Source organism: Polypterus senegalus, chromosome 1 (assembly GCF_016835505.1).
Source record: "Polypterus senegalus isolate Bchr_013 chromosome 1, ASM1683550v1, whole genome shotgun sequence".
Classification (NCBI taxonomy): Eukaryota; Metazoa; Chordata; class Cladistia; order Polypteriformes; family Polypteridae; genus Polypterus; species Polypterus senegalus.
Genome location: NC_053154.1, coordinates 38,280,562 through 38,308,050, shown reverse-complemented (window position 1 = coordinate 38,308,050; position 27,489 = coordinate 38,280,562). Strand labels below are relative to the sequence as shown.

The following is a 27,489-nucleotide window of genomic DNA, read 5'->3' as shown; positions in this document are numbered from 1 at the left end:
TCATTCCATCAGGCAAGCACTTTAAAACTATTAACACTAGACAGAATGTTGAGTTTTAAGAACAGTTTCTACCTGCAGATAATAAGACTACTCAGTCGTGACACACAATAAACTGTAATCAACTGAGCAAATCAAGTTCCACATCTTCTGTGATTCTAGTGTACATAATGTTGTGTTTAGTGTTACTCACTTTGATTATTATTATTAGATTTAAGCTTTTCTATTCTGATGTTTTATATTGATTTTGTTGTTACATAAAGCATGTGCTAATTGAACCATGTCATCAGACTTGTATAAAACATTGCTGCACAGTTAAACTAGTGTCTAAGTTTAGGTTTAAAAATGACGGAAATATTTTTTTTTTTTGAGTGTTGTTTTGATTTGGATTTTCTAGTTTGGAAAATAGTTTTATTCACAATTACAAATTATGAAATATATGGTATAGAGATCTATTTATATATATATATATATATATATATATATATATATATATATACACAGGGTGGTCCAGATCTAATTATGCAGATCCAGATCGTGTGGATGATTTTAATTTATGCAGGGACGATTCCAGTTTGGTGGGAAGGCGATTCTTTATATCGTCAGTTCGCACACTTCTCGATGGTTCGGAATTTTTCGGGTGATTTTCTATGTAATAAACTTAATAAGTTATAGCGTAATGAAAATTGCATAATTAGATCTGGACCACCCTGTATATATTTGTGACTGTTTCACTGGCTCTATTCAATTGTGCAGTATTTCAATTATGTTTTTCAGTTTTGTGTAGAATATATAGTGCATCTGGAAAGTATTCACAGCTCATCACTTTTTCCACATTTTGTTATGTTACAGCCTTATTCCAAAATGGATTAAATTCATGTTTTTCCTCAGAATTCTACACACAACACCCCATTATGACAATGTGAAAAAAGTTTACTTGTGGTTTTTGCAAATTTATTAAAAATAAAAAAAACTGAGAAATCACATGTACATAAGTATTTACAGCCTTTGCTCAATACTTTGTCGCAGCACCTTTTGGAAGCGTCGGTGCACAGCCATTTTAAGATCTCTCCAGAGATGTTCAATCGGATTCAAGTCTGGGTTCTGGCTGGGCCACTCAAGGACATTCACAGATTTGTCCTGAAGCCACTCCTTTGATATCTTGGCTGTGTGCTTAGGGTCGTTGTCCTGCTGAAAGATGAACCGTCGACTCAGTCTGAGATTAAGAGCGCTCGGGAGCAGGTTTTCATCCAGGATGTCCCTGTACATTGCTGCAGTCATCTTTCCATTTATCCTGACTAGTCTCCCAGTTCCTGCCACTGAAAAACATCCCCACATCATGATGCTGCCAACACCATACTTCACTGTAGGGATGGTATTGGCCTGGTGATGAGCGGTGCCTGGTTTCCTCCAAACGTGACACCTGGCATTCACACCAAAGAGTTCAATCTTTGTCTCATCAGACCAGAGAATTTTGTTTCTCATGATCTGAGAGTCCTTCAGGTGCCTTTTGGCAAACTCCAGGCGGGCTGCCATGTGCCTTTTACTAAGGAGTGGCTTCCGTCTGGCCACTCTACCATACAGGCCTGATTGGTGGATTGCTGCAGAGATGGTTGTCCTTCTGGAAGGTTCTCCTCTCTCCACAGAGGACCTCTGGAGCTCTTACAGAGTGACCATCGGGTTCTTGGTCACCTCCCTGACTAAGGCCCTTCTCCCTACTGATCGTTCAGTTTAGATGGCTGGCCAGCTCTAGGAAGACTCCTGGTGGTTTCGAACGTCATCCATTTACGGATGATGGAGGCCACTGTGCTCATTGGGACCTTCAAAACAACAGAAATGTTTCTGTAACCTTCCCCAGATTTGTGCCTCGAGACAATCCTGTCTCGGAGGTCTACAGATAATTCCTTTGACTTCATGCTTGTATTGTGCTCTGACATGAACTGTCAACTGTGGGACCTTATATAGACAGGAGTGTGCCTTTCCAACTCATGTCCAATCAACTGAATTTACCACAGGTGGACTCCAATTAAGCTGCAGAAACATCTCAAGGATGATCAGGGGAAACAGGATGCATCTGAGCTCAATTTTGGACTTCATGGCAAAGGCTGTAAATACTTATGTACATGTGCTTTCTCAATTTTTTCATTTTTAATAAATTTGCAAAAATCTCAAGTAAACTTTTTTCACGTTGTCATTATGGGGTGTTGTGTATAGAATTCTGAGGAAAAAAATTAATTTAATCCATTTTGGAATAAGGCTGTAACATAACAAAATGTGGAAAAAGTGATGCACTTTGAATACTTTCTGGGTGCACTGTATATATTTTTGGCATTGTTTTAGCAGCTATTGTATAAATCCTAGGCCTGACTCAGGCATGTTCCTGAATGAGATTGTATTTTATTCCTTAATTAAGGCATGCTTCTCCTTTTATGAATGTTTGCTATTGATCTGTACTTGGTTCTGACAAAATGAGTTCTAATATTTGTCACATGAAAAAAGAACACAATCATTTCGGCAGGCTTTTTTTTTTTGACCTACCAGTCCCAATCATGATGTTTTCACTCTGTTGTTGCACCTTAGCACAGGATAACTAACCTTTCTGCTCTGCTCTTTGCATATCTAAAGCTTGTTCAGACCATATCACCATTTAACTAACAGTGCTTTTATTATATTTCCAGTTCATCATTCAGTCCATGTGGTGCACTCCCTGTCGTTGGTTAACTTTGCACTTTCTTGTTAGCAACTGAAATGTATTGTTTTTATTTTGATATTTCTAAATTACATTAAGTAAATGAGTGCAATAAGGAAAGAATAACATTATTAATCATATAGAACTAGCTACAAAATAAAGTTCTTCCACATTTTATATAAGAAAAGTAATTTAATATCATTCTTTTGAAGCATATTATAACCTTCTGTATTTGTTTTTTCTAAAAATATGGAACAGAATTAGCATAATATAAAGTATTTCATTTTTCTTCAGTTCATTGTGTACATTTTCAGTACGTAATTATAAAAATAATCACTGTTAACATAATATCTGTTTATAAAGAATTTTATTAAAGAAAAGGTTAAGTTAAACATACAAAATAGTAAGTATAGCCATTTCAGTTTTATATTCATTGTTTACATTTGCAGTATGTAATTATTATAGATATACTTTGTACATACTTAAAATATTTATCTCCCTGTATTTTTAGACAAATTACAAGAAGAAAAGGCTACCTTAAAAAGAGGTAAATATTCCTAGATAAATTTTTGTGTCAAAAAGTAATATGTTCAGTTTTAAAATATAATTTTTTGAAAGCTAGTACCTTAAAATATGATAATCAAAATAGACAAAATGATTTTTCAGCCACTGAAAACATGCAACTGTTTTTTAAAAAAAAAAAAATAAATGTGTAATATCACACACTTGGAGAGAAATAACAATAATAATGTGCTGTTTGTGTATAGTCTAATAAAGTATAAGAACAGTAAAGAAGTAGTGGTATCTTCCGAAGTGTTTTTAACATTTACCAAACAACAGATTATAATGCTACTCAGAGGTGAATTAAGGAACAGGGTAGCACAGACTGTACCTAAGGGGTAGTAGTTGGCACAAGTATTGTTTAAAGCTAACCTGTTTGCTCCTATTGGTCCATACAAACAAGAAGTAACTTGTGGTTTGGTGCAGAGGGTTTGCATTTCATATTTCATTTGGTGGATTAGCAGATGCAAGGTGTAGGTTTATAGTGGTTAGCTTCAAAAGTGCAATTAAAAAACATGATTGTGAGGCACATAACAAAAAATACAGAGGTGAAAAGAGCAGCATAAATAGAAAATACTGAGAAAAAGGTCTAAATTGATGGGTTATTTCAAGTTTGCTTAGACAAACCTCAATCCCAAATTAATGGCTAATATAGCAGCAAGTTCTTGAAAAACCAGAGCAGATAGATTCACTGCAGTCATCTTTTAGCAGTGCACAGACCATTAAATCTTGTGATTATTGGTCCTATTTAAAAAAAAAAGCAAACGGTGCCATACGGTCATCATTAGCCCCTGCAGATCTTGATGTTGTTGCATATTGTTAGTTTCAAAGCAAGCAGGCAAATGATTCTGGTTGCCAGATTACAGAAAACCTGTAACATTGCAGGATGTGGTAGTACGTGTGTGCTCCCAGAATACAGAAACCTCTAAATATACTAATAAAAGGCAAAGCCCTCACTGAATAACTCACTCATCACTAATTCTCCAACTTCCCATGTAGTTAGAAGGCTGAAATTTGGCAGGCTCATTTCTTACAGCTTACTTACAAAAGTTAAGCAGGTTTCATTTCAAAATTCTACGCGTAACGGTCATAACGGTCAACAACATCCGCCATGTTGAACTTTCTTATTTATGGCCCTATCTTCACGAAATTTGGTAGGCGGCTTCCCTGCGCTAACCGAAACCAATGTACGTACTTATTTCAGTGGTATGACGCCAATATCGGCCGCCATATTGAACTTTTCAACGGTCTTTGTTACTTATGGGCCCATCTTCAAGAAATTTGGTACGTAGGTTCCCAATGCTAACTGATTCCTACTTACATACATATATACGTCCATAGCCTGCAGCTTGGTAACCGTGTGAGGCGGCGTTGGGTCCCACATTCTATATTTAAGGCCATCCGTTGCACCAGTCTCTACATTCCCTTCCTTGCTACGCCACGGGATTCACATCTCCCTGCTGATAGCTACAGCCTTTTAATTTAATCCACAGCTTCTCCGCTGTTTTATTGTTCATTTATTATGATTACAGTTATTGTGTAGGTATTTTAGACTTACTTTACATTGTTCAGGTACCCATTTCCTTTATCAATCCAACCGTACCCCCATTAACATGTCTATCAAGGTGATCACCATCGATCAAAGAACTGTCACTTACTGAGTGGTTTCCATGCCCGGAGATGGCACCTGCCTTTTACATTCTCTTTGTTACATATTGCACGGCCGTATCAGGCACACTCTTGATATCTGGAGGAACATTCTGTCTTTATGTATTGAATGACTGGGACAGGTTCAAGGTGTGGACTCATGACGGTACAGGAGATAATTATACTACACAGGAGCACTATAAGAGTGAAATGCTTAAGCCCTTCACCTATGGATCTTCATGTGAGTTGATGGCTGCCGCTGAATTGTTCAGTTGTTGCTTTCAAGTGTACCGAAATGGCCAAATATTTTACACCTTTCGACAACCGCCAATGCCTCTTAAACATCTTAGATTCACACGTGACGATTTCAGTAGTGGACACTTTGATGTTTATGAATGTTTAAACTCTCAAAAGCTGGATGTGAAGTTATCGATGAAACCGGTTGTATACTTACAACGCTTGACAGATGTCGAATGTCTCTTCAACACAAGTCCTACAAATACTGCCGTAATTGAAACAAACCATGAAACTCAAACCGATTATGACAGCAGCAATCCAAGCTGTGAGATTTGAAACAAGATTACTTTTCACATGGCCAACTGTACGTTGCATGTTCAAGAGTAAGCTCAGCGCACAGCTTGGTCATATTACAACTGGAGGGCCGAACTCACAATGTGGTATACAAAGAGATCCTTAACAAATAATTATTGGTATATTTTCCCTCAGTTTAAAAAGGTTTAATTTTCTTCTTAATAAAAATTTTAAGGCAGTACTTCGCCGCTGCGAAGCACAGATATTTTGCTAGTATATAATATAATACACTACCGTGGCTGTCCATTTGTCTGTCCAGGATTTTAAATCACCTGTAGCTTGCAAACCGTTTGGCCTATAGACCTGAAATTTGGTACACATATACTACATGACCTCTACTGCCCACTTTTGGGGTGATGATTTTTATTACTCTTTTTATTTTTATTTTATTGTAGAATCAAATCTCTACGGTGCATAGCAAGGCGGCCAAGTGGCGCATATGTACCGGCGCCGTTCTCATCCCTACCACCTTTCTTCCTGTACCTCCTCATATCTTAAATCATTCTTGAGGAATCTTAAGTGAAAAACTAAGAAAAACGTACTTAGTAATTGCAACACAAAAGGTGACGTAATCAGTTTTAATGCAAAAAGATGGCGGCAGAAGAAGAGAAGGGCCGCTAAAGTGAAGAAAGCAAGAGCTGCTCACGAAGCAGCTAGCGCATCAACCTCTGAGCAAACAAATGCTAAACATAAAGAGAAAATTATAGGTCAAGTGTATTCACTGCATGTTATTGTTCAGTACGCCGTTGCCGATATAAATATATATTGTACCTCCTCCAGACCGCGAGGGGGCGTCCGTCCTGGTTACGCTGGTGGCCTCGGGTAGAGGGCATGGAAGCCGAGCCCTGTAGGGGCCCGTGGTCACCACCAGGCAGCGCCCCACTTCCAGACCATCATCTGCCACATCCGGCCGAGGCAGGAGCCCGGCCGGGACGCCCAGGAGGACCAGAGGAGGGCCTGTACCTCCACAAGACCACGAGGGGGTGTCCGCCCAGGTTATGTTGGTGGACTCGGGTAAGGGGCATGGAAGCCCAGCCCTGTAGGGGCCCGTGGCCACCACCAGGCGGCACCCCGCTGCCTGAACAGCCCTGGAGCCCAGCACTTCCGCCACACCAGGAAGTGCTGGGGGGAAGATGACAGGGGACACCCGGACGGCTTCCGGGTGCGCAGCCGGCACTTCCGCCACACAAGGGCATGTCAGCGGAGGATGCCGGGAAGCAGCTGGAGCCCATCCGGGTTCCCATAAAAGGGGCCGCCTCCCAGCAGTTGAGACGAGAGTTGTGAGGAAGGAAGACGGAGCTAGAGCGAGGACGAGAGGCGGCCAGGAGAAAGGCACAAAGACTGGAAGAGTGTGGCCTGGACATTGGGGAATCGGTGCTGGAGGCACTGGGGTGTGTGAGTGCACGTAATTGAAAACTGTAAATATTGTAAATAAACAGTGTGTGGTGAAACTATGATGTCCGTCTGTCTGTGTCCGGGCCAGCATTCACAATATATAAATATATATATATATATATATATATATATAAAGTGGAGCTGACCCGGACACAGACAGGCGGACATGTTGTTTTTCAACCACCACACGTTTATTAACAACTATTTACAATAATAATAAATGGTCACTCAGACCCAGTTCGTGCACAATACCCCAAAGTCACATTCCTGGCCACAATATGCCTTTCTTCGGGCCACCTCCACTCTCCTCTCTTGCCTTGTCCTGCCTCCACCCGACTCCAGCTCTGAATGAATGGAGACGGCCCCTTTTAAACAGTCCCCGGATGGGCCTCAGGTGTTCCTGGCATTCCTCCTCTGGCCACGCCCCAGCGTGGCAGAAGTGCCGGCTGTCCTCTCGGCAGCTCTCCAGGTGCCGTCCTAAATCTTCACCCCAGCACTTCCTGGTGGTGACCACGGGCCCCTACAGGGTGGAGCTTCCATGCCCTGTGCCCGTGGCCCCCAGAGCAACCAGGGTGGGCTCTGACCCTCTTCCGGTCCTTCACGGCATCCCGGCCGGGTCGTTGCCCCTTGCATCCCTGACAATATATATAGTGAAGCCCAGGACTCATACAGCTATACCAACCTGATACAGACAGGGAGAGAGACATGTTTTCCATACAACACCCAGTTTATTTGCATAAATCCAGCACACACAGGAAACCAGCACCAACAGTCCCTTTTTCCACCAGTTCTTCCTCCACTCCTCTTCAGGCTTTATCCTTTTCCTCCCGCCTAACTCTGGCCATTGACTTCTGGAGACCAGCCCCTTTTTATGGGACACCCAGAAGGACTCTAGATGCCCAATGAGCTTATTCTGGCCGCACTTCCGGGTGTAGCGGAAGTGTGGTCAAATAGAGCCCTAAAAATGTCCATGTGCCCCTTGCAAGCCAAAGGGGCTGCCTTCTGTCAGTCCATGTGAAAAACATTCTTAAAAATACACTCTCCCCCGGTCCTTCTATTCTCTGGGCATCCGCAACAATATATATAAAAGAACAAAATGTGCTGCTTATTCTTTAAATAATTTATTAGCGATATAAAAGAAAGCATGTGGTGTTTAAAAGCCCTAACTGAACAGGAATCCAAATGGTAGACTTGTGTGTAGCATGTAAAAGTATACTTCACCCTTCTGACTCTGTCCCATTACTTTTAATTAAATCCCAATAGATTCAAACACTATACTTCACTAAACTGTCTTCACCAGAGTGAACATAAAAACATGTAGAAAATGTTATTCTGGCTAACCAAGTTCTTAATTGTAAAAGAGAGCCAAAATTATGAAAATAGAAAGTGTTTAAGGCTCTAATAATTCCTGTCTAACATAAAGGACAAAATAGTAAAAAGGCAGCCCATTATGGAGCTTGCATAACCTTCTTTAAGCCTAAGTCTGCTCACTCAGCATGTGTACCTAACTGTTTTAATTATGTCCTAAAGAGTTAAAAACACAGTATTGGAAAGAAAAAAGGCAAATCACCTTAAATAAACAAGGAAAAGCAAAAGGTGTTAAAAAATAATAAAGATAATTAGTATACTATAGAAGCAGAGATGAAAAAGGTGCTGAAAATTTTTAAGAAGTCAAATTAAAAAAGTAGTCTGGCAGTTCTAAAAGCTCATAAGAGCTGACTGTCTTACCATGTTCCAAACCTTCATTACATAGGGTCTGAAAATATGACTGTGTTCCCTTGCTGTCTTTATTTGGCCAAAGCCTTGGAAGATTACCGGATGAAAGCTATGGGAAATTGACAAGAGGAGAACATATGCACAATTATCTGCCACACCTTACATAAACAAAAGAAAAAACCCACAAAATTATCATTCAGAAAAATAAAAACATAATTTTGTTAAATTCTCCACTCAAAAATTTACAATTTTTAATGTTACTTAGCCCATGTAGTTTGCAATACCGACGAAATTTTTTAATTCATGTTTCCATACAGAATTGAATGAAAAAAGTTTGATATAATAGAAACCAATAATGATCAATGCTGTGGCAAACAATGAAAAATTACCATTAGGATGATTATGATGTGTGCTGATTATTATCTTGGAAATATATACTGTAGTTGACAATATTTTAGGAAAAAAGTGTGTGTTTGCACCTTGTATACAACTGGAAAACTGACATGTGGATTATTTAACACGAGTAACATGAGATTTTCTTTCATAGATGTTTTTCACATCGTTTGCTGTTGTACAGCATTTATCACGGTTAGCTTTTCTTACATCATTAATTGATTCTTCTCCATTCCACATGAAAACATGATAGTAAAATTTTTATTCGGCCACCACTAAAAAGTAAATAGGGTAAGTTAAATATAAAAATTATATAATTTTTTGGGTGGAGTATTCCTTTAATGATCTGAATAAGTATGTTAATAAATGGATGAATTATTATATGCCATTCAGTGCATGTCCTGCAGTTGTTACATACTTTAGGTGCCTTTTGTCAGATTTATTTGGTTATATTTTAAAACTCTAGTGCATTGTCATACTTTGTATATCCATTGCTTCTTCAAAAAGATACACTTGAATAAGCTAAAACTATCCTACTGCCCACACACCTGAGTTGCTCTCTTGACTACAATAGTCCTTGTACAGCAAGCATCAGTATGTTTTTTTCCTAATAAATTATTGTGTGTTGTGTAATTTTTTAAATGTACAATACATTGGGTATTTTCCCATTTGGGAGAGTTATTTGTTAAGCAGATGTATTTTTCCATGAAGTTATCTTAAATGTCTGTCTGATATGTTAACACCCCAATGTTTGGCCACCCCAAGGAGGCCAAAGAACATGAGCAGTGACGCAGACAGGAGGTTCAATAGGTTTGTTTTTTTTACTTCATGATGAGGATAAGGAGTACACTTTTAAAAATCTGACCAGCAGTTATTAAACGTTTTGTGTGTTGTCAGAAGCAACAAAAAGAACAATAAGTTATTGTGTCAAAAGAGTGAATATACCCTTTGAAGTGAATAAAAACTCTGTAACTAAACTTCTGTTTCATTTTCAGAACTAAATGAACTGGAACAGGAATTTGGTAAGGATTGAAGATTTGTAATACATCAACTCTTCTTGTACTTTAATAGCTCTTTAGTTACATACTGTAAATGTTGATAGGCTGACCTAGCCATCACTATGCTCCAAAAGTCAAAGTCAAGACCACTCATTCAGTAATTTAAAATATTTCCAAATTACATAATATGGGTTTATTAAAAATAAACATAACATAAAATTCTCAGATCAGCTCAATGCAGTTCAGACTCACTAAGGTCCAGAACCAGTCTTGGCAGCATTAGGCACAAAGCAGAAACCAGCCCTGGGTGAGGTGCCAGAATATTGTAGTTATTCATAATATTGTTAGAGATTTCCAATGTGAGTTATATCTTTTAAAGAAATGAACAGGTATAGTAAGATGTGAGAATATAACTTTACATGTTTTATTTCACAATTGGAATCAGGCAATTGTATATTTAAGGAACTGATGTTTTTTACAATTAAATTTGTTCACTTGTGTTTGATCCCATGTCATGCAAATCCTGATTCACGCTGCTGTGCAATATTAAATCTTTAGTACCAGATATACCATATCACTTTTAACACAACTCAGATATATTTGATCTTTTAAAGAAAACATTTTAGCTGAGTTGAGTTATGTAAAGAGAGATGTTTCAAAGTGATTGAAGAACTTCTTCAGATGCTGACGTGGTTTTCATGGTACCATAAGGAGGCATCAGTTGGTGAAGAAAGATTCACTGATCTTGACTTTGCTGACAATGCTGTAATATTCATGGAGTCAATGGAGGCTTTGATCCCAGCTCTCGAGAGACTGATTGAGGAATCTGAATGTCTGGGCTTGCAAGTGTCTCGGATAAAAACCAAGATTCAGGCTTTTAATGACCTCTTAGTCACAGCCATCAGCAGTGTGTCTGTCTGAGGAGAGAGTGTCAACCTTGTCAAGAGGTTTACTTACCTCAGCACTGACATTCATGTCTCTGGTAACTCTTCCTATGAAGACATCAGGTGGATTAGGAGAGCATAGTGGGGGTGATGAGGTCACTGGAAAGGGATTTGTGGTGCTTCCGATATCTATGCAAAATGACAAAGGTCCAAGTCTTTAGACTCCTGGTGCTTCCTGTCTTGCTATATGGTTGTGAGATATGGACTCTATCTAGTGACCTGAGATGAAGACTGGACTCCTTCGGTACTGTGTCTCTTCTGAGAATCCTTGGGTAATGTACCGCTGGTTTGACTTTGTATTGATTGAGTGGTTGCCCATGGAGTCCCGAATGAGGTACAATACCTACATTGTGATGGAGCGTCAGTTACAGCACTACGGCCATGTGGCATGATTTCCAGAAAGTGAACCAGCTTACAGGATCCTCATTGTTGACACGTGGCTGCAGTAGATAGAGGGTTATTTCCAGAGGGTGGGACTGGAGGGTGTCTGCCTGGTGGGTTGCCAACCAGGATCCCGAGCTGTTTTGTCATGTGCTGGGTGCAGCAACGAGCGGTACCAGTACATGCTTCCCAAACCTGACCTGATAAGGAATGCTATAGCTTCATTCTATATAAGTGATGTCTTTGAGTTAGATTTATAAAACCTGTGTATGAACTAAGTAAGGCCTGACATGTACATATGTAACTCTCTATGAAAAAATTGGGATTTATAAAAGAAAACTTGACAGGAGACCTTGTGTATATTTACAGCAACTCTGACCCATCCATTTGCAACAATTCGGAGAAAGTGGAAAATGATGACATCCTCAACAGAGTAGGGGAATGCAGGCAAACCAGCTAAATGAGGACTCACACACATAATAATTAGTATCACCAAACCATTATTATAATGTTCGTTGATATCAGAAACACATTAAACCTCAAAAGTAATGAAAATGATGTATAAAGTCTATTTTAGTTTCCTTTGTAGAGGACAACACTGTGAATGTGCACTGAAGAACTACCTTTGGTTTTCCTCAGCTTACATCGGCTGTCTGTTGTCACTTCTCCAGATTAGAAACCAATGCAGCCCCTCTTGTCAATAATTGCATTAAATAAAAACACGGGTGTCATTCACTCTTTGTGTACACAATGCTATACAGTAAATATCATATTCTAAAGCTTATTCATTTGACACAACATGGCCTATTTGGAATTGCTTGAAGACTTAGCAAATTGTCATATACAAAGGGAACAAGATTTTAGGGACTACCATATTTTTTTGACCATGATGAAGACTGACTTATGAGTCGATTTAGGCTTTCAAGAGACATTCGCTTGGAACTATGTGTTGAATTGGGCCTGGCATTAGAAAGACAGATAGTGTAATGTTAGGCTTTACCTGTTCATATACAGGTTTTAACGATGGTTGACTTTCTGGAAAAAGGCACCTACTAGACAGTGCTGGCTGATAAGTCATTAATTTCTCAGCCAAGCTTCACCTCCATCATGCTTGCTGTGCCAGAAGAATATTAACTGATGAGGAGCTACATTCAGTATTCATATGGTGTTGGTATACATGACATTATAAAAACCCAATTTACAGTCTAGTTTTCCTAATGTAACTGTGGCAGTAGGCTGTAACGCATATTGTATTAAGGGCACCTACAGAAAATGAAACTGCTTTTGTTAACCATAATTAGTGACATTTCATTAACATAAAGGTCTCCTCTAATGCCAAGATGAGAACTGACAAACTTTTGATTGGTGTCCTGGGTCATCCCATGATTTATTTATTTTCAGGCAAAGTGGCATTGGCAGACAATACGAGTATAAACATTGTCATTAAAAATCAATCAACTGTAAATAATGCACAAATGTGGTTATTTCACATAAAGGCATAAGTGAAGTGTTTTACCTGATTCCCCTGCAGCTATTGCCAGTGATTCTGTAGTTTTACGATATTTTTCAGTTTTAGTTTTTATTTAGTTTGTTTTTCCCATTTTCCAATTTTCTTTCTTTTGGTTAATTTAGTTATAGTTTTTTGCCATTGCCTAATTTAAATTATGGTTAGTTTTTCTTGCTTTTTATTTTAGTTTTTTTTAGAAATTATTCTAATTTTAGTTTTATGTTCATTTTTGTTTTTATTTAGTTTTGGCTTATCAGTTTTGCATTACTCATCGAAAATACTTACAGAAACAGTTTTGCAAGTGTATAAACGCAGTTTTCTTTACTGTTGTTAAATTATATATCATTCATGTTGTACTAATCAAATTAACATATACAAATTCACTATCTGTAACAGAATTCATTGTCAAAAATGCAGAATCAAATAATAAGTGTGCTCTGATGTTATTTGTTACTTTAATCTGCAACAAGTTTAATGGTTAATTTTGAACACATTTTTTTATTTTTGAGATTCCCTTTGCAAGGAGTAAGGTCACAGCACACATACACTCTTATTTTATATTTATTCTGAAGTTTCTTGACAGTGAACTATACAGTATGTTATCTACCCTTTGAAAGTGTATTTTTTACATAATAACACTATTTGTGTTAATAACTGTGTTAATACCAATAATGACAGAAATAAAGATAAATGTTTTTCCACATATAAAATGCATTTCTACAAGCATACAATTTACATTATATACTGAATGTCTGTTATAGTAAAATGTAATTTCATTACATTAATAAGCATCATACAAAACCTGGGGAGCTCCCTATGTGCCTAAGCTGAGAGGATTTAATTTAACAACACATATAGGAATCAACATATTTTTACAAATGAGTGTTTAATGACCCACTTCTAACATCTACCTATTAAGTAGTACCTGAAGTTATGCACATTAGGTCTATATACAAATGGGGAGAACATGCAAAAACATACAGACACGGACCAGGTTAGCAATCAAATCTTAATTAATAGAACTTAATAATAATAATAATAATAATAATAATGCATTTTATGTGGCATGTTTTGAATGCTCAAAGCACTTCACAAATAGTCAAAGGAATGCAAAAGAAATAAAAGCAACAGCAATATTTATTTATATAGCACTTTCTCATACAAATGATGTAGCTCAAAGTGCTTTACAAAATGAAGAAAAGTATCTAAAAAATAAAAATATAAAAATAAGATTAGACAATACTAAATAACAAGGAATAAAGTAAGGTCCGATTGCTGGGCAGACAGAAAAAACAAAAAAATCTGCCAGAGTTCTGAGGCCATGAGACTGCCCAGCCCCCACTGGGCAGCAAAAAGCAAACATGACATTAATAATAACAACAACATTTATTTATATAGCACATTTTCATACAAATAATGTAGCTCAAAGTGCTTTATATGATGAAGAAAAGAGAAATAAAAGACAAAGTAAGAATTATAATAAGACAACACTGATTAACATAGAATAAGGGTAAGGTCCGCTGGCCAGGGAGGACACAAAAAAAAAAAAGCTCCAGACAGATGAAGAGAAAAAATAAAATCTGCAGGGGTTCCAGGCCACGGGATCGCCCAGTCCCCTCTGGGCATTCTACCTAACACAAATGAAACAGTCGTCTTTGTATCTTAGGGTTCTCATGAAAGGACTTGATGATGGTGGTCATGTAAATTTCTGGCTTTTAAACCATCAATGTAGGACATCGCGGTGCTTTGATTAGGTGGTGATGGTGCAAATCGGCACCACAGAAAACCAAGAAAAGAAACTGAAGAGAGAGCAGGGGTCAGTACGGATTTTATGAATAGTTATTATAATGTATTGAATATACAGAGTATCAGGATTAAATGAAGGTGAAGTTATCAGAAAGCCATGTTAAAGTAATGTGTATTTAGCAGTTTTTTTAAAGTGCTCCACCGTATCGGCCTGGCGAATTCCTATTGGCAGGCTATTCCAGATTTTAGGTGCATAACAGCAGAAGGCCACCTCACCACTTCTTTTAAGTTTTGCTCTTGGAATTCTAAGCAGACACTCATTTGATGATCTAAGGTTACAATTTGGTATACATGGTGTCAGACACTACAATACATAAGATGGAGTGAGATTATTTAAGGCTTTGTACACCATAAGCAGTATTTTAAATTCAATTCTGAATGACACAGGTAACCAGTGTAGTGACATCAACACTGGAGAAATGTGCTCAGATTTTCTTTTCCTAGTTAGGATTCTAGCAGCTGCATTCTGCACTAGTTGCAAACGATTTATGTCTTTTTTTGGGTAATCCTGAGAGGAGTGCGTAACAAGTAATGCAGGATAGATGCTATAAACTCACTTCAGAGTGGGAAAGCAGCAGGCCCTGATGGCTACCCTGCTGAATTTTATAAGGAATTCTACTCTCAGCTAGCTCCCCTTCTATTAGCAACATTTACAGAAGCTAGAGACAATACAATTATATCTCAAACTTTTTGTCAAGCATTAATTGCTGTCTTTCTAAAACAAAATAAGAACTTATTACAATGTGCATCATACAGACCAATTTCACTTTTGAATAATAATGTTAAGATACTCTTGAAAGTCTATAGAAGGATGGAGAAAGTGCTCCCTTCTGTAATATCACAAGACCAAACTGGATTTATTAAAGGCAGACACTTAGCTTCCAATCTTCAATGCCTGTTTCATGTGATATATTCACCCACAAAGTCAAACATTCCAAAGATAATATTGTCATTAGATGCAGAAAAAGCATTTGATATGGTTGAATGGAACTACCTTTTCACTACATTGGAGAAATTTGTGTTTGGCCCAAACATTAGCACATAGATCAAACTACTGTATACCAGTCCAGAAGCTTCAGTCTAAATTAACAACATTAATTCAGACTACTTTAAACTAGAATGTGGTACCAGACATGGATGCCCCTTGTCACCACTGCTTTTTGCAATTACCATTGAGCCACTGGCAATTCACTTGTCGAAATGCTTATGAGATAAAGGGGATTATCAGAGGACTGGAGAAGAAAGTTTCTCTTTATGCAGATGATATGGTACTGTATATATCAGATCCACAAAATACCGTGCCTGCAGTTCTAACAGCACTAATAGATTTTCAAAAGATTTCTGGTCTCAGAATCAATAAGAATAAAAGTGTGCTCTTCCCCGTGAATTCTCAAGCATACAATATTAGATTGGACACCTTCTCTTTTATCATCGCAGATCAGTTTAAATACCTAGGGGTAAACATCATAAGTAAATACAAAGCTCTTTATCAAAATTTTGCCGTCTGTATTGAAAAAATGAAGTAAGACTACATAGGTGGTCAACCCTTCATCTCACTTTAGCTGGAAGAATTAACATTGTTAAGATTAATATCCTTCCTAAGCGTCTCTCTTTATTTCAAAACATTCCAATATACATCAATAAATAATTTTTATGAAATTAGATTCAACCATAATGCCATTTATTTGAAATTCAAAACATCCACATATCCAAAGGGTGACCCTACAAAGACCTAAGGCAGAAGGCAGCATGACTCCAGCTAACTTCAATTTTATTACTGGGCAGCATATATACAAGCTATTAAAAAACGACATGGACACAAATAGATGAACAGACACAGGCTTAGTCCAGAATAGAAACAAAATCCCGCAGTACTTCTTTATATTTCTTTATAATTCCAGATGGGCTTAAAGTGGAGAAGGACAAACTGTAATTGCCTTTACTACACTACTGGCACATAGACTTATCTTGCTCAACTGGAAGAATCCTAACTCACTTATTCTAAGTCAGTGGGTAACTGATGTTATATACCAGGGGTCCCCAACACATTGCTCGCAAATTACCGGTAGCTTGCCACCTCTTTCCAAGTAGCTCGCCAAAGGGTTAATGAATCCTACATAAATTTGAAAACTTGATTAGTCATATTAGGGGTGGGCGATCTTTCCAAAAAATCATATCACAATCCACAATCTGAATTGCAACCTGTCTTTTCAATGCGGCATTCACTCAAGAGAATATCTGGATTCAAACTCATCAAGACCTAAAGTTGAATTCAATTGTTGTCTCGTTCGCTAGCTAAGCCAAGTTAAGGCACACGCCCCAAAGCTGGAGAGTGAGTGAGGAAGGCACCTCCCCCCTCGGCCCGTTGCGTAGATCTCAGATTTGTGCAAATAAATCGATACTGCAAGCGAACTATAATAAATAGCAAAATGAGTGAAGTTGCAAAATCAACTGGAGTGTTGAAGCAAATTATAGAAAAAAACCCAATCTAAATTCATTAAGTAGTTCACTCGTGAAAAGCGGATAGACATATAGACAGAGAGACATTGGATTTTGTATATTATATATTAGTAAACCTTCACAATAATGTGCAGTTGAAGCATTTTCAGAATTTCTGGAGCTTAGTAGAGTCAGATAACTATAAGAATCTTCACCAAGCAGCTCTGAAAATGTCTGCTCTGTTTGGGTCTCCATACCTCTGTGAGTCTGACATGAATGCCAGGAATGTCATGAAATCAAAGTTCAGAACAAGACTGACAGATGAACATTTAAATGACTCCATAAGAGTGAACTTAAGTGGCTACACTCCACTATACACCTGCCTCTGTCATTGACTTCACACAGTGCCAGTCATCTGACTAAGAAACATATCACACATGCAACTGGACATGTGAATACTCTTGTGAAGTGAAACAGTGACATGTAACAAAATGACAAATGAATAAGTAATATCTGTGTATTTGGAATTGCATTGTTTTGTTTTGACAGCATTCATGTTTTAATTCAATAGTGTGAGATACACTAGAAAATGCATGCAGACATACACAATGCACTTGCAGGTGAACTAAATGTTTTTCGTGATCTTTTAATGCAAAATGTGAGTTATGGACACCAACATTTTGTAAATGTTCAGGTAAAACAAGCTTATTCAGTTTGTTTGGGTTGAAATAAGCTATGAGAATAAACTTTAGAAAACATGAGTAGCTCTCAGCCATTTTCATTTTAAAAAAGTAGCTCTCAGGGGAAAAAAGGTTGGAGACCCCTGTTTATATACTATTTGAAACTGGAAAAAATCCAATTTGCACTTAGAGGATCTGTACAAAACTTTTTTAAAACCTGGCAGGATCTAATCAATAACATTTTAGAATAAGCATTTAAATTGAGGAGGCAAGTTCTCTCCCCTCTTTTACTCCATTTATCTTTATTCATTTATCAATTTACCTGTGTACTTATTTTTGCTTGCTTAAAGTTTTGCTCTGCTGGCCTAGCTCTCTTTCTTATAGGGGTGGGGGCTGATTTGTTTTGAATCCATTTTTGTATAACGTGATTTATTTGTATGGAATGTTATTTAAAATTAATAAAATCGAAAAAAAAAATAAACATAAAAATAATGCAGGATTGAATGTAATATCAAACATATCAAATATTTGAAAATCAAAGTTTTGAATTAGATTAGAAACAAGCAGTAAAAAAAGATGAAAGCCTTGAACAGATAACACAAATTTTGTACGCTTACATGTAGGAATATAAATATAGTTGTTACAATCACTGGCAGCAACGTTACATAAAGAAAGTTTGTTACACAACATCCGTCTCCAAAGTTTAATTTAATATAGAGTAGATCTGGTACATTACTCTTGTTAAAATAAACTGAGCATGGTGGCATACTTCAAAATTAAGATTACTAATGAGCTCCCAAGTACAGCATGTCACAATCCCTTGTTAAAAAACGTTTACAACACTGAAACATTCTAAATATATTATGATTATTGCAGTCTATTCTTTTGCTATCAATGAAATATTTAACATAGAGAAGTTCATCATGATAGTGTAGCAGGAATGCACATTACAACACTACACTATGCACACTGAAATATCAGTACTAATAACTAATGATTAAAACTAAATACATATCAATCAGTCAATCAACATTTATTTATATAGCACATATTCATACAAAAAAATGTAGCTCAAAGTGCTTTACAAAATGAATAGAAAAATAGAAGACACAATAAAAAATAAACATAAGTCAACATTAATTAACATAGGATAAGTAAGGTCCGATGGCCAGGGTGGACAGAAAAAACAAAAAAAAAACTACAAAAGCTGGAGAAAAAAAAATAAAATCTGTAGAGGTTCCAGACCACGAGACCGCCCAGTCCCCTCTGGGCAATCTACCTAACATAAGTCAAACAGTCCTCTTTGTATTTAGGGTTTTTATGGAAGGACCTGATGATGATGGTCACGTAGACTTCTGGCTTTCAGTCTATCAATGTTGGTGCATCAATATGTGTAACATCAGCTAGTGTTGAGATTGCATGCCACGCATCTGCTTAATCTGTTACTGCAAAGGTACAGTACTGTCAATAAACAAGCAATACTTGTGGGAAGTAAAATTAAATGGCTAAACTTACTATCTTCTTTGGTGTAAAAATGTAGCCTGTTGGGGGCCTTGCTTAAATTGAGATGCCAGGCTTACCTGTGCCAGTATCACCAACGAGAATAAGGACAAATCAAACTTGGTGACCAAGGCAATTACAGTAAGTGTCATGTCTTGAGCCTGTCATTGTGCACTAGAGCTTTTAAACAAATAGCACAAATAAGCATTAGAAAGGAAGCCCCTTGTCATTTTTGATATATATGTATATTGTAAAATTATAAAGAGTAACATATATTAATAGAGGTGGGTTGGCACCCTGCCCAGGATTGGTTCCTGCCTTGTGCCCTGTGTTCGCTGGGATTGGCTCCAGCAGACCCCCGTGACCCTGTATTCGGATTCAGCGGGTTAGAAAATGGATGGATGGATGGATATATTAATAGATTTAATTGCATACCTTAATAACTGCATTCTACCTTTTTAATATTTTATAATAGTCTATATTGCACTTTTTCCCACTAGTAAAATATTAAAAATATGAAATATTCTTTAATTGAGGATATGCCAGTAAAATAGAAACAAGCATTATGAAATTTGTCCAGTCAGTACTCATTCTGATGATTTTCCTACAGATGTTTTGTGGTTCGATTCAATGCCTAAAAAGTCTGTTTATTTTCAACAACCCTGTTGGATCATCCATGGCATGTATATTCCTTCAGATTGCCTTTAACAAATAGTAAAGTCAGCAAAGATTCTTTGCATTTCCTGAATACTAAAGAATTGCAAAAAACTGCTTCATTATGTCATTAGTTCAAGCCGAAGTCAGCTTGACGCAACAAATGACCGACCAGTGTGCAAACTGTTTGCATCAGTTTTACATTTATTGACGAGTATACTATTGAAAATGTACTGTATTTATTCAAAGTCATATACAGTATGTTATTTAAGCTTCCCAAATATCACCACCACTATAGATTACAGGTGTGTGTGAATAACGACATTGCCAAGCTATTTAAAGACTGAATATGTAAGCTACTGCTACTAATACTTGTTTTAAGTGTTTCAAGCATGACGTTCACAAGCTAATACATTTACATTTTTTTAAGTGTGAATAATGCATTTATTGTTTAATTATGCAATGCACAAATTCAGAACTGTAATATAAGTGGCTTTTGATCTGCTATTGCCTCACAGCCTCAGTAGCTTTCTTAATAGCAGATGTATTTCTTTTTTGTGTTATTATTTACCAACTATTATTTCTTGATCAACTGCTGAAAATACTGTTGCTGTCTGTGTTGTTGACATTTAAATAAAACTCTCATGTATTGTCGAAGCCCATCTTGAGTTAACAAGAAACACTTCTTGTTTGTGGAACCAAGTGAGCCTCAATGGGAAATAGAGGCTTCTTCAAAATAGATTTACTGAACTAAGTCTTGAATTCATAAGTTTGCTTCATGGAATACCCCCAGATCAACAAATAAATCATAAATAAATAGTAAATAAGTAGTTGATAAACAATAGATAAACAGTAACCAGGGCTCTCTCTTAAGTCATATTTCAAACATAGAATGGGCTGCCCAATGTTCACTTAGTCCCAAACTGCAAGGACCCACAGTTTGCCAGCTAGTAACAATGGAGAATTGCTTAGTTCAACTGCAAGGCCTAACTCTTTCTCCACAGCCTTAGTTCCTGGCTTTAAATATCTGCCACAACCCACCCTAAGATATTCCTGGGTCCTTGTGTTTTTTGGATACACAAAAATACATAAGATTGATTAGCATAGTCATGTATTAATTGCCATGTGCATTTTCCAATTTTTTGGTGTACACACGTTTTAATCCTGAAATTCAGAGTTTTATAAATGAGACATTTGGTGCTCAGTTATTTATGGAAAATCTTTGAATTAGATATGAGTTGAGCTTGGAAGATTGATGTTGTAGGACAATAACCAACCCGGAATTTTATTTTCTGTCCAGTTTAAGCCATCAGTGATTAGTTATTTTACCTATTTGGATGGAGTTACAAGTAAATGGAAAGAGGAAGAAGAAGAAAAACAAAAACATTAAAAAGGACAAACCCTTATGAAAGTCTCCCTTACAATTTAATATGAGGATAAGCTCTTCATTTTTGCATTGAGACATCTCAAGGACAGGCATACACAGACATCTTTATATATAATACACTACCTTGGCTGTTCATTTGTCTGTCCAGGATTTTAAGTCACCTGTAGCACGCAAACCTTTTGAACTATTGGTGGCTCTGAGGCTAGGGATCTACACTGGCAATCGGAAGGTTGCCGGTATGAATCTCAAAAAGGGACTCTGCTCTGTTGGACCCTTGAGCAAGGCCCTTAACCTACAATTGCTGAGTGCTTTGAGTAGTGAGAAAAGTGCTATATAAATGCAAAGAATTATTATTGACCTGAAATTTGGTACACATATACTACGTGATGCCTACTATTCACTTTCAGGGTGATGATTGATCTCCAAGGTTATTCCTCTTTTTATTTTTATTTTATTGTAGAATCAACTGTTGGCAGCTGGCAGCAGGGCGCCGTTCTCATTCTCTACTACCTTTGCTGTCACTTCCCCTACCTCTTCATATCTTAAATATTTCTTGAGGCAGATTGAAGGCTTAAGTGCCAGCTTAAGTGAAAAATTAAAGAAAACATACTAAGTATGTTAATAATATATATAATATACTATTTACGAGGGGCAAAAAAAATAGTGCATACACAACAACAAAAAACCAAGTGCACCAAAACCCAATCACCTTCACCAAAATAAATCTAAACTAGGAGATAGCTATAATATATTTATAAGAAACTCACAAAAAATAAGGCACAAGCTGCTGTTTGGGAAACTAAATGAAACAAGTTATTGCAACCACATCACCAAGTCTAAAGACCCCCTTACGTGGCAAGAAGTGCCTGTTATAGTCTGTGCACGAGTATTCACCCAATCCCGCGACATGTTGCTCCCTTTAACTGCACAGGTGCTCCTCTCAGCCTTTGCAACGCTTGTAATAAATAGGGTTAGCGGTCTTGCATGTGTGCACGAGCGCGAACCAGAGCATATCCCAACGCGCGCCCTCAGAGGAGCCGATACGCACAACCAAAGTATTTCTTTTCTTGGGAATTGCCCCATTCGCCCCTAGAAAGATGCTTGCCTTTATGACAGGGTACGCGCAGCGTCCTACAGCAGGCCTGACCTGAAGGTGCGCCTGGCCCGTCGCCGGCATCCCGCTGTGTGAACCTGTCGGACAAAGTTAAAATGACCGCGAAAGCGCACCCTGCACTTAATGCCTAACACAGGTAAGTGCCTTAATTATTGTTTTTAAAAGCTCACTTTACCCTGTTCATAGGACTTTTACATTAAAGTGGTAATGACTGGTAGGCGGATTAACACAGTTGGTTGCTTTAATTTAGTTAATACAGGGTGTTTTCTTTACCCAGTACTTGTCTGGTAAAACACTCTATTAGTCCCAAGTAGTGTTACTACCCAAATCTTCTTACAATGTAAAATAAAATCCTTCTTCACCTCGATTTTATGATTAGGATAGTGACCAAATGTTCTGATAATGAGAACATCAGGTATGACTGAGTGTTCTTGCTGACAGGACAGCTCTGCAATTGTCAAGAACCCTGATGCAGACTCACTGTTAGCAAAAACCCCAAAGGATTTGCTGTAGTGATTTGAGCTTCTAGTGAGGATGCCACCTACAGTGGATACCTATCCTGTGGGACAGAGCCGCAGTACACAATTAATTTAGATAAACTGACTTTAATTTGGCAAAATAATTGTTATTCTTGACTGGTTACATGAAAACTTTATTCAAATCCATCAACTATTTTTTAGGAAGTCACTGAGCACTGGAGAGATTCCGAAGGACTGGAAAATGGCAAATATCATCCCACTATATAAAAAGGGTGACAGGGCAGATCCAAGCAACTATAGGCCAGTAAGCTTAACATGCATCACAGGAAAATTAATGGAAGGAATTATTAAGGATAAGATTGAGCAACACATGTCAAGGACAGGAGTTATTCTGAACAGTCAGCATGGGTTCAGAAGAGGGAGGTTGTGTTTTACTAACATGTTGGAATTTTATGAGGTTGCAACAAAAGGATACGATCAAAGTGGAGCTAATATGATATTATTTATCTGGACTTTCAGAAAGCATTTGATAAAGTGCCACATGAGAGGTTGGACATCAAATTAAAAGACGTGGGAGTTCAGGGTGATGTTTTTAGATGGGTGCAGAATTGGCTCAGACACAGGAAGCAGAGGGTGATGGTGCAATGAACCTCATCAGAACTGGCCGATGTTAAGAATGGTGTTCCACAGGGGTCAGTGCTGGGGCCGCTGCTACAGTATTTTTAATATATACAAATGATTTAGATAGGAATATAAGTAACAAGCTGATTAGCAGATAATTTTCTGTAATATCATTACAGAAGGACTTGGATAGCATACAGGCTTGGGCAGATTTGTGGCAGATGAAATTTAATGTCAGTAAATGTAAAGTATTACACATAGGAAGTAAAGATATTAGGTTTGAATACACAATAGGCGGTCGGAAAATCGAGAATACACCTTATGAGAAGGATTTAGGAGTCATAGTGGACTCTAAGCTATCAACTTCCCAACAGTGTTCAGAAGCCATTAAGAAGGCTAACAGAATGTTAGGATATATAGCACGATCTGTGGAGTACAAGTCCAAGGAGGTTATGCTCAACCTTTATAATGCACTGGTGAGGACTCATCTTGAGTACTGTGTGCAGTTTTGGTCTCCAGGCTACAAAAAGGACATAGCAGCGCTAGAAAAGGTCCAGAGAAGAGCAACTAGACTGATTCCAGGGCTACAGGGGTTGAATTATGAGGGAAGATTAAAAGAGCTGAGCCTTTACAGTTTAAGCAAAAAAAGATTAAGAGGTGACATGATTGAAGTGTTTAAAATTATGAAGGGAATTAGTACAGTGGATCAAGACTGTTATTTTAAAATGAGTTCATCAAGAACACGGGGACACAGTTGGAAACTTGTTAAGGGTAAATTTCGCACAAACATTAAGAAGTTTTTCTTAACACAAAGAACGATAGACACTTGGAATAAGCTACCAAGTAGTGTGGTAGACAGTAAGACGTTAGGGACTTTCAAAACTCGACTTAATGTTATCTTGGAGGAAACAAGTGGATAGGACTGGCGAGCTTTGTTGGGCTGAATGGCCTGTTCTCGTCTAGAGTGTTCTAATGTTCTAACTATGGTATGTAATTGATTATCTCTGTTTTTATCTTCCCAATCTATATCCATTTTCAAAAATACAAAATATACAGCTTTTCACACCAACAATTACCACTTACCTTACTTCCAGGGAAATTTTAATTCATGAATGAAAATAAATGTCTTTCAGTCTTCAATATGTTATGTCACTTTTTTCCATTCTTTCCATAGATTTGCTCGGAGTTGTTCCTGAAAAAGGTATGAAATGGCAATTTAATTATAGTCCCACACAAACTTTACCAAGCATTTTAAAATCCTATTCTCTCTTTCTGTTTACCAGTATGGAATAAAATACGTCAAATGGAAGGTAAATAATCAGAATCAATTAATAAGTTTAATTTTTGATCAAATGTGTAGTGTTTGCCTGTAAGCTTTGATTTTAATTTCATGTATGTGGCTGTATAAACCCCTTATAATAACTAATACATTCATTTTCATTGATCTTCACAACTGTCTTTGCAGCTGGCTTTGTTCTCAACCATAATTCAAGACACCCTGACGTTCTTGTGGATTCTGATGCATCTCAAGTGAGATTTGGGGGAAACACACAGGGGCCAGACAGATGGTACTGTGTTACAGGAAGTCTGGAGCTAAGTCGGAATCACTACTGGGAGGTGGAGGTTGGTGAAAAGAGCAGCTGGGCAATTGGAGTGGTAACCAAAGAAATCAAAGAGAAGAACATCATTCCTGAAAGCACAGATGATGAATTCTGGATCATCCGTTTATGTAGAGGGAAGAAGTTAGAAGCTGTTCAATCCAGTACTGTCACTGAGTTACAAAAAACTCCAAAGAAAGTCGGGGTGTACCTGAAAGGAAATCTGTTGTCCTTTTATGATGTGGAGACCAGACAACGCATCCACAACTTTCACATAGAATGCTCTGGACCACTGTTTTCTGCCTTCAGTCCAGGTTCTCGTGACAAAGGACCCCTGATATTAAAAACAAAAGGTTTCTGCCTGAAGGAATGATTAAAGTATTTTTGTTCCTTTAAAAGATGTTAGTCATTAATCAGCAACCAATGAATTTTTTAATTAAAATTTGCCAGTAAATTAAAAATTGTGATAATCCTCTGTTTCCAGTAAGATGACAGATTTTCAGTTATTTATTCTTTTAAAATACAATTAATTTCAGTAGATTGTAGCAGCTAATGTATAGATCAAAATTCTACAACAATATGTTGAACTTTTATCTCTACCAGAGACATTACTGCTAAACTATTAACATATGAAAGAGTAATTCTCAAGATAAATCAGTCCTTGTAAAATAGCTTTTGCTAAGCTTTCATGAAGCATAAATGAAAAAAAAGAATCTTCTTGACAGTAACATTCACAGACAGATTGTGGGTTTGCTCTAAACCTTTCCTCGACCTGTGCAAGACATGAATCAATAAAGTTCAAAACTGTATACTCTGTTCATCTCTAAGTTTTAATATCTATGCAAGCTACCTTAGCCACAGGTTTTGGCTATGGCAACATCTCCAAATCTATTGGACTTCTGTTGAAAATGTATTTTCATATGAGGTGTTAAAAGCACTGGAAAAATCAAACAAAATTATCCTGACTGTGGTGCTGACTTTGTCCAAGTGTGACTAGGCTGTATGGAGCATGTAGAGCATAGCATACTCCACACCAGTGTGTCTGATAGGCAACTGCAGAAGATCAAGATGTCAATACAGGTCAAGTCAGCTTGGGGCACCCAATACACGATGCAACAACTCGGGATCCCGGTTGGCAACTGGACCAGGCAGACACACGGACCAGTCCCACCCTCCGGAAATGACCCTCTATCTGCTGCAGCCAGGTATTACATGGGCGACCCCTTGGCCTGGTCCAGCCACTCGGGTCCCCAACAATGAAAATCTTACGAGCTGGATCACCCTCAAGGAAATGCACCACATGGCCATAGTGCCGTACCTGATGCTCCCTCACAATGCAGGTAATGTGCCTCATTCGGGAAACAATACAATTCAATTTATTTTTGTATAGCCCAAAATCACACAAGAAGTGCCGCAATGGGCTTTAACAGGCCCTGCCTTTTGACAGCCCCCAGCCTTGTCTCTCTTAGAAGACAAGGAAAAACTTCTAAAAAAAAACCCTAGTAGGGAAAAAATGGATGAAGCCTTGGGAAAGGCAATTCAAAGAGGGACCCCTTGCCAGGTAGGTTGGGTGTGCAGTGGGTGTCAAAAAGAAGGAGGTAAATACAATACAATATACAGAACAGAGCACAAGTAATCCTCAATGCAATATAATAGTAAAATAAAAATATTACAGGTACAGAGCAGAATTTAACAGTAGATGATATCACATAATACAATTTGGACCTCAGCCATCAAGCTGCCTCCCCCTATTGGCCATTCCACATCTGAAACAGCGCTGGGCCACTCATTACAATGAAAAGATCCCTCTACCCGACAATTTCTGCAATCCTCCATTAGAGATGACTTTACCTTAGGCAGGCACTCAGTCCGTAAATGCATGGAGAGAACTGTACATCTGTACAGTTTTTAGACTTCAACCTGAATAAATTTAGATGGACTGGCATTGCTAAAGTGGCCTCAGTGTGTGTGTTCAAATTGCGAACAACCTGCCTTAGTGTTGTTTCTCCCCTTGAACTTTTTTGCAAAATAAAGAAATAACCTTCCATATAGTAAGAGAATATAAGTGATTGTAATTGTGCCTTTTTTCAGTTATTTTTGTCTATGAGCAGTTGTTCAAAGCTGATCCTCCAGCTAGGAAGTTGGATATCTCTTGGTTCACAGTTCTTGAGGCTGATCTTCCAATTAGCTTTGAACCACCCAATCACGCTGAGATTGCACAGGTGATGAACCAGCTAAGGTTGGAGAGGCTGCAGGGATCTGTGGTATCTGGGGTGAACTTCTCTAGGCTGGTGGTAAGGCTGTCCTCCCGACATTGCAAGCAATCTTTGCTTCCATTTAGGAGACTGCCATCATCCCAACTGACTGGAAAACGGGACTTGTTGTCTCTATC

At 37.8% G+C, this 27,489-nt stretch overlaps 1 protein-coding gene across 3 annotated transcripts in view; it reads left to right on the top strand.

Moving 5' to 3' along the window:
* Window positions 1–25,906, top strand: part of LOC120525009 (erythroid membrane-associated protein-like) — a 102,202-nt gene extending 76,296 nt beyond the window's left edge. For 2 of the 3 annotated variants that reach the window (XM_039746949.1, XM_039746934.1), the window contains 5 exons: window positions 3,198–3,233; window positions 9,985–10,011; window positions 24,674–24,700; window positions 24,783–24,809; window positions 24,965–25,906. In XM_039746949.1, coding sequence (XP_039602883.1) covers window positions 3,198–3,233; window positions 9,985–10,011; window positions 24,674–24,700; window positions 24,783–24,809; window positions 24,965–25,470 — 623 coding nt within the window. In that variant the 3' untranslated portion in view covers window positions 25,471–25,906. The remainder of the gene's footprint in view (window positions 1–3,197; window positions 3,234–9,984; window positions 10,012–24,673; window positions 24,701–24,782; window positions 24,810–24,964) is intronic. The other variant, XM_039746941.1, reaches the window with a different exon arrangement.
* Window positions 25,907–27,489: the final 1,583 nt, after the last annotated feature.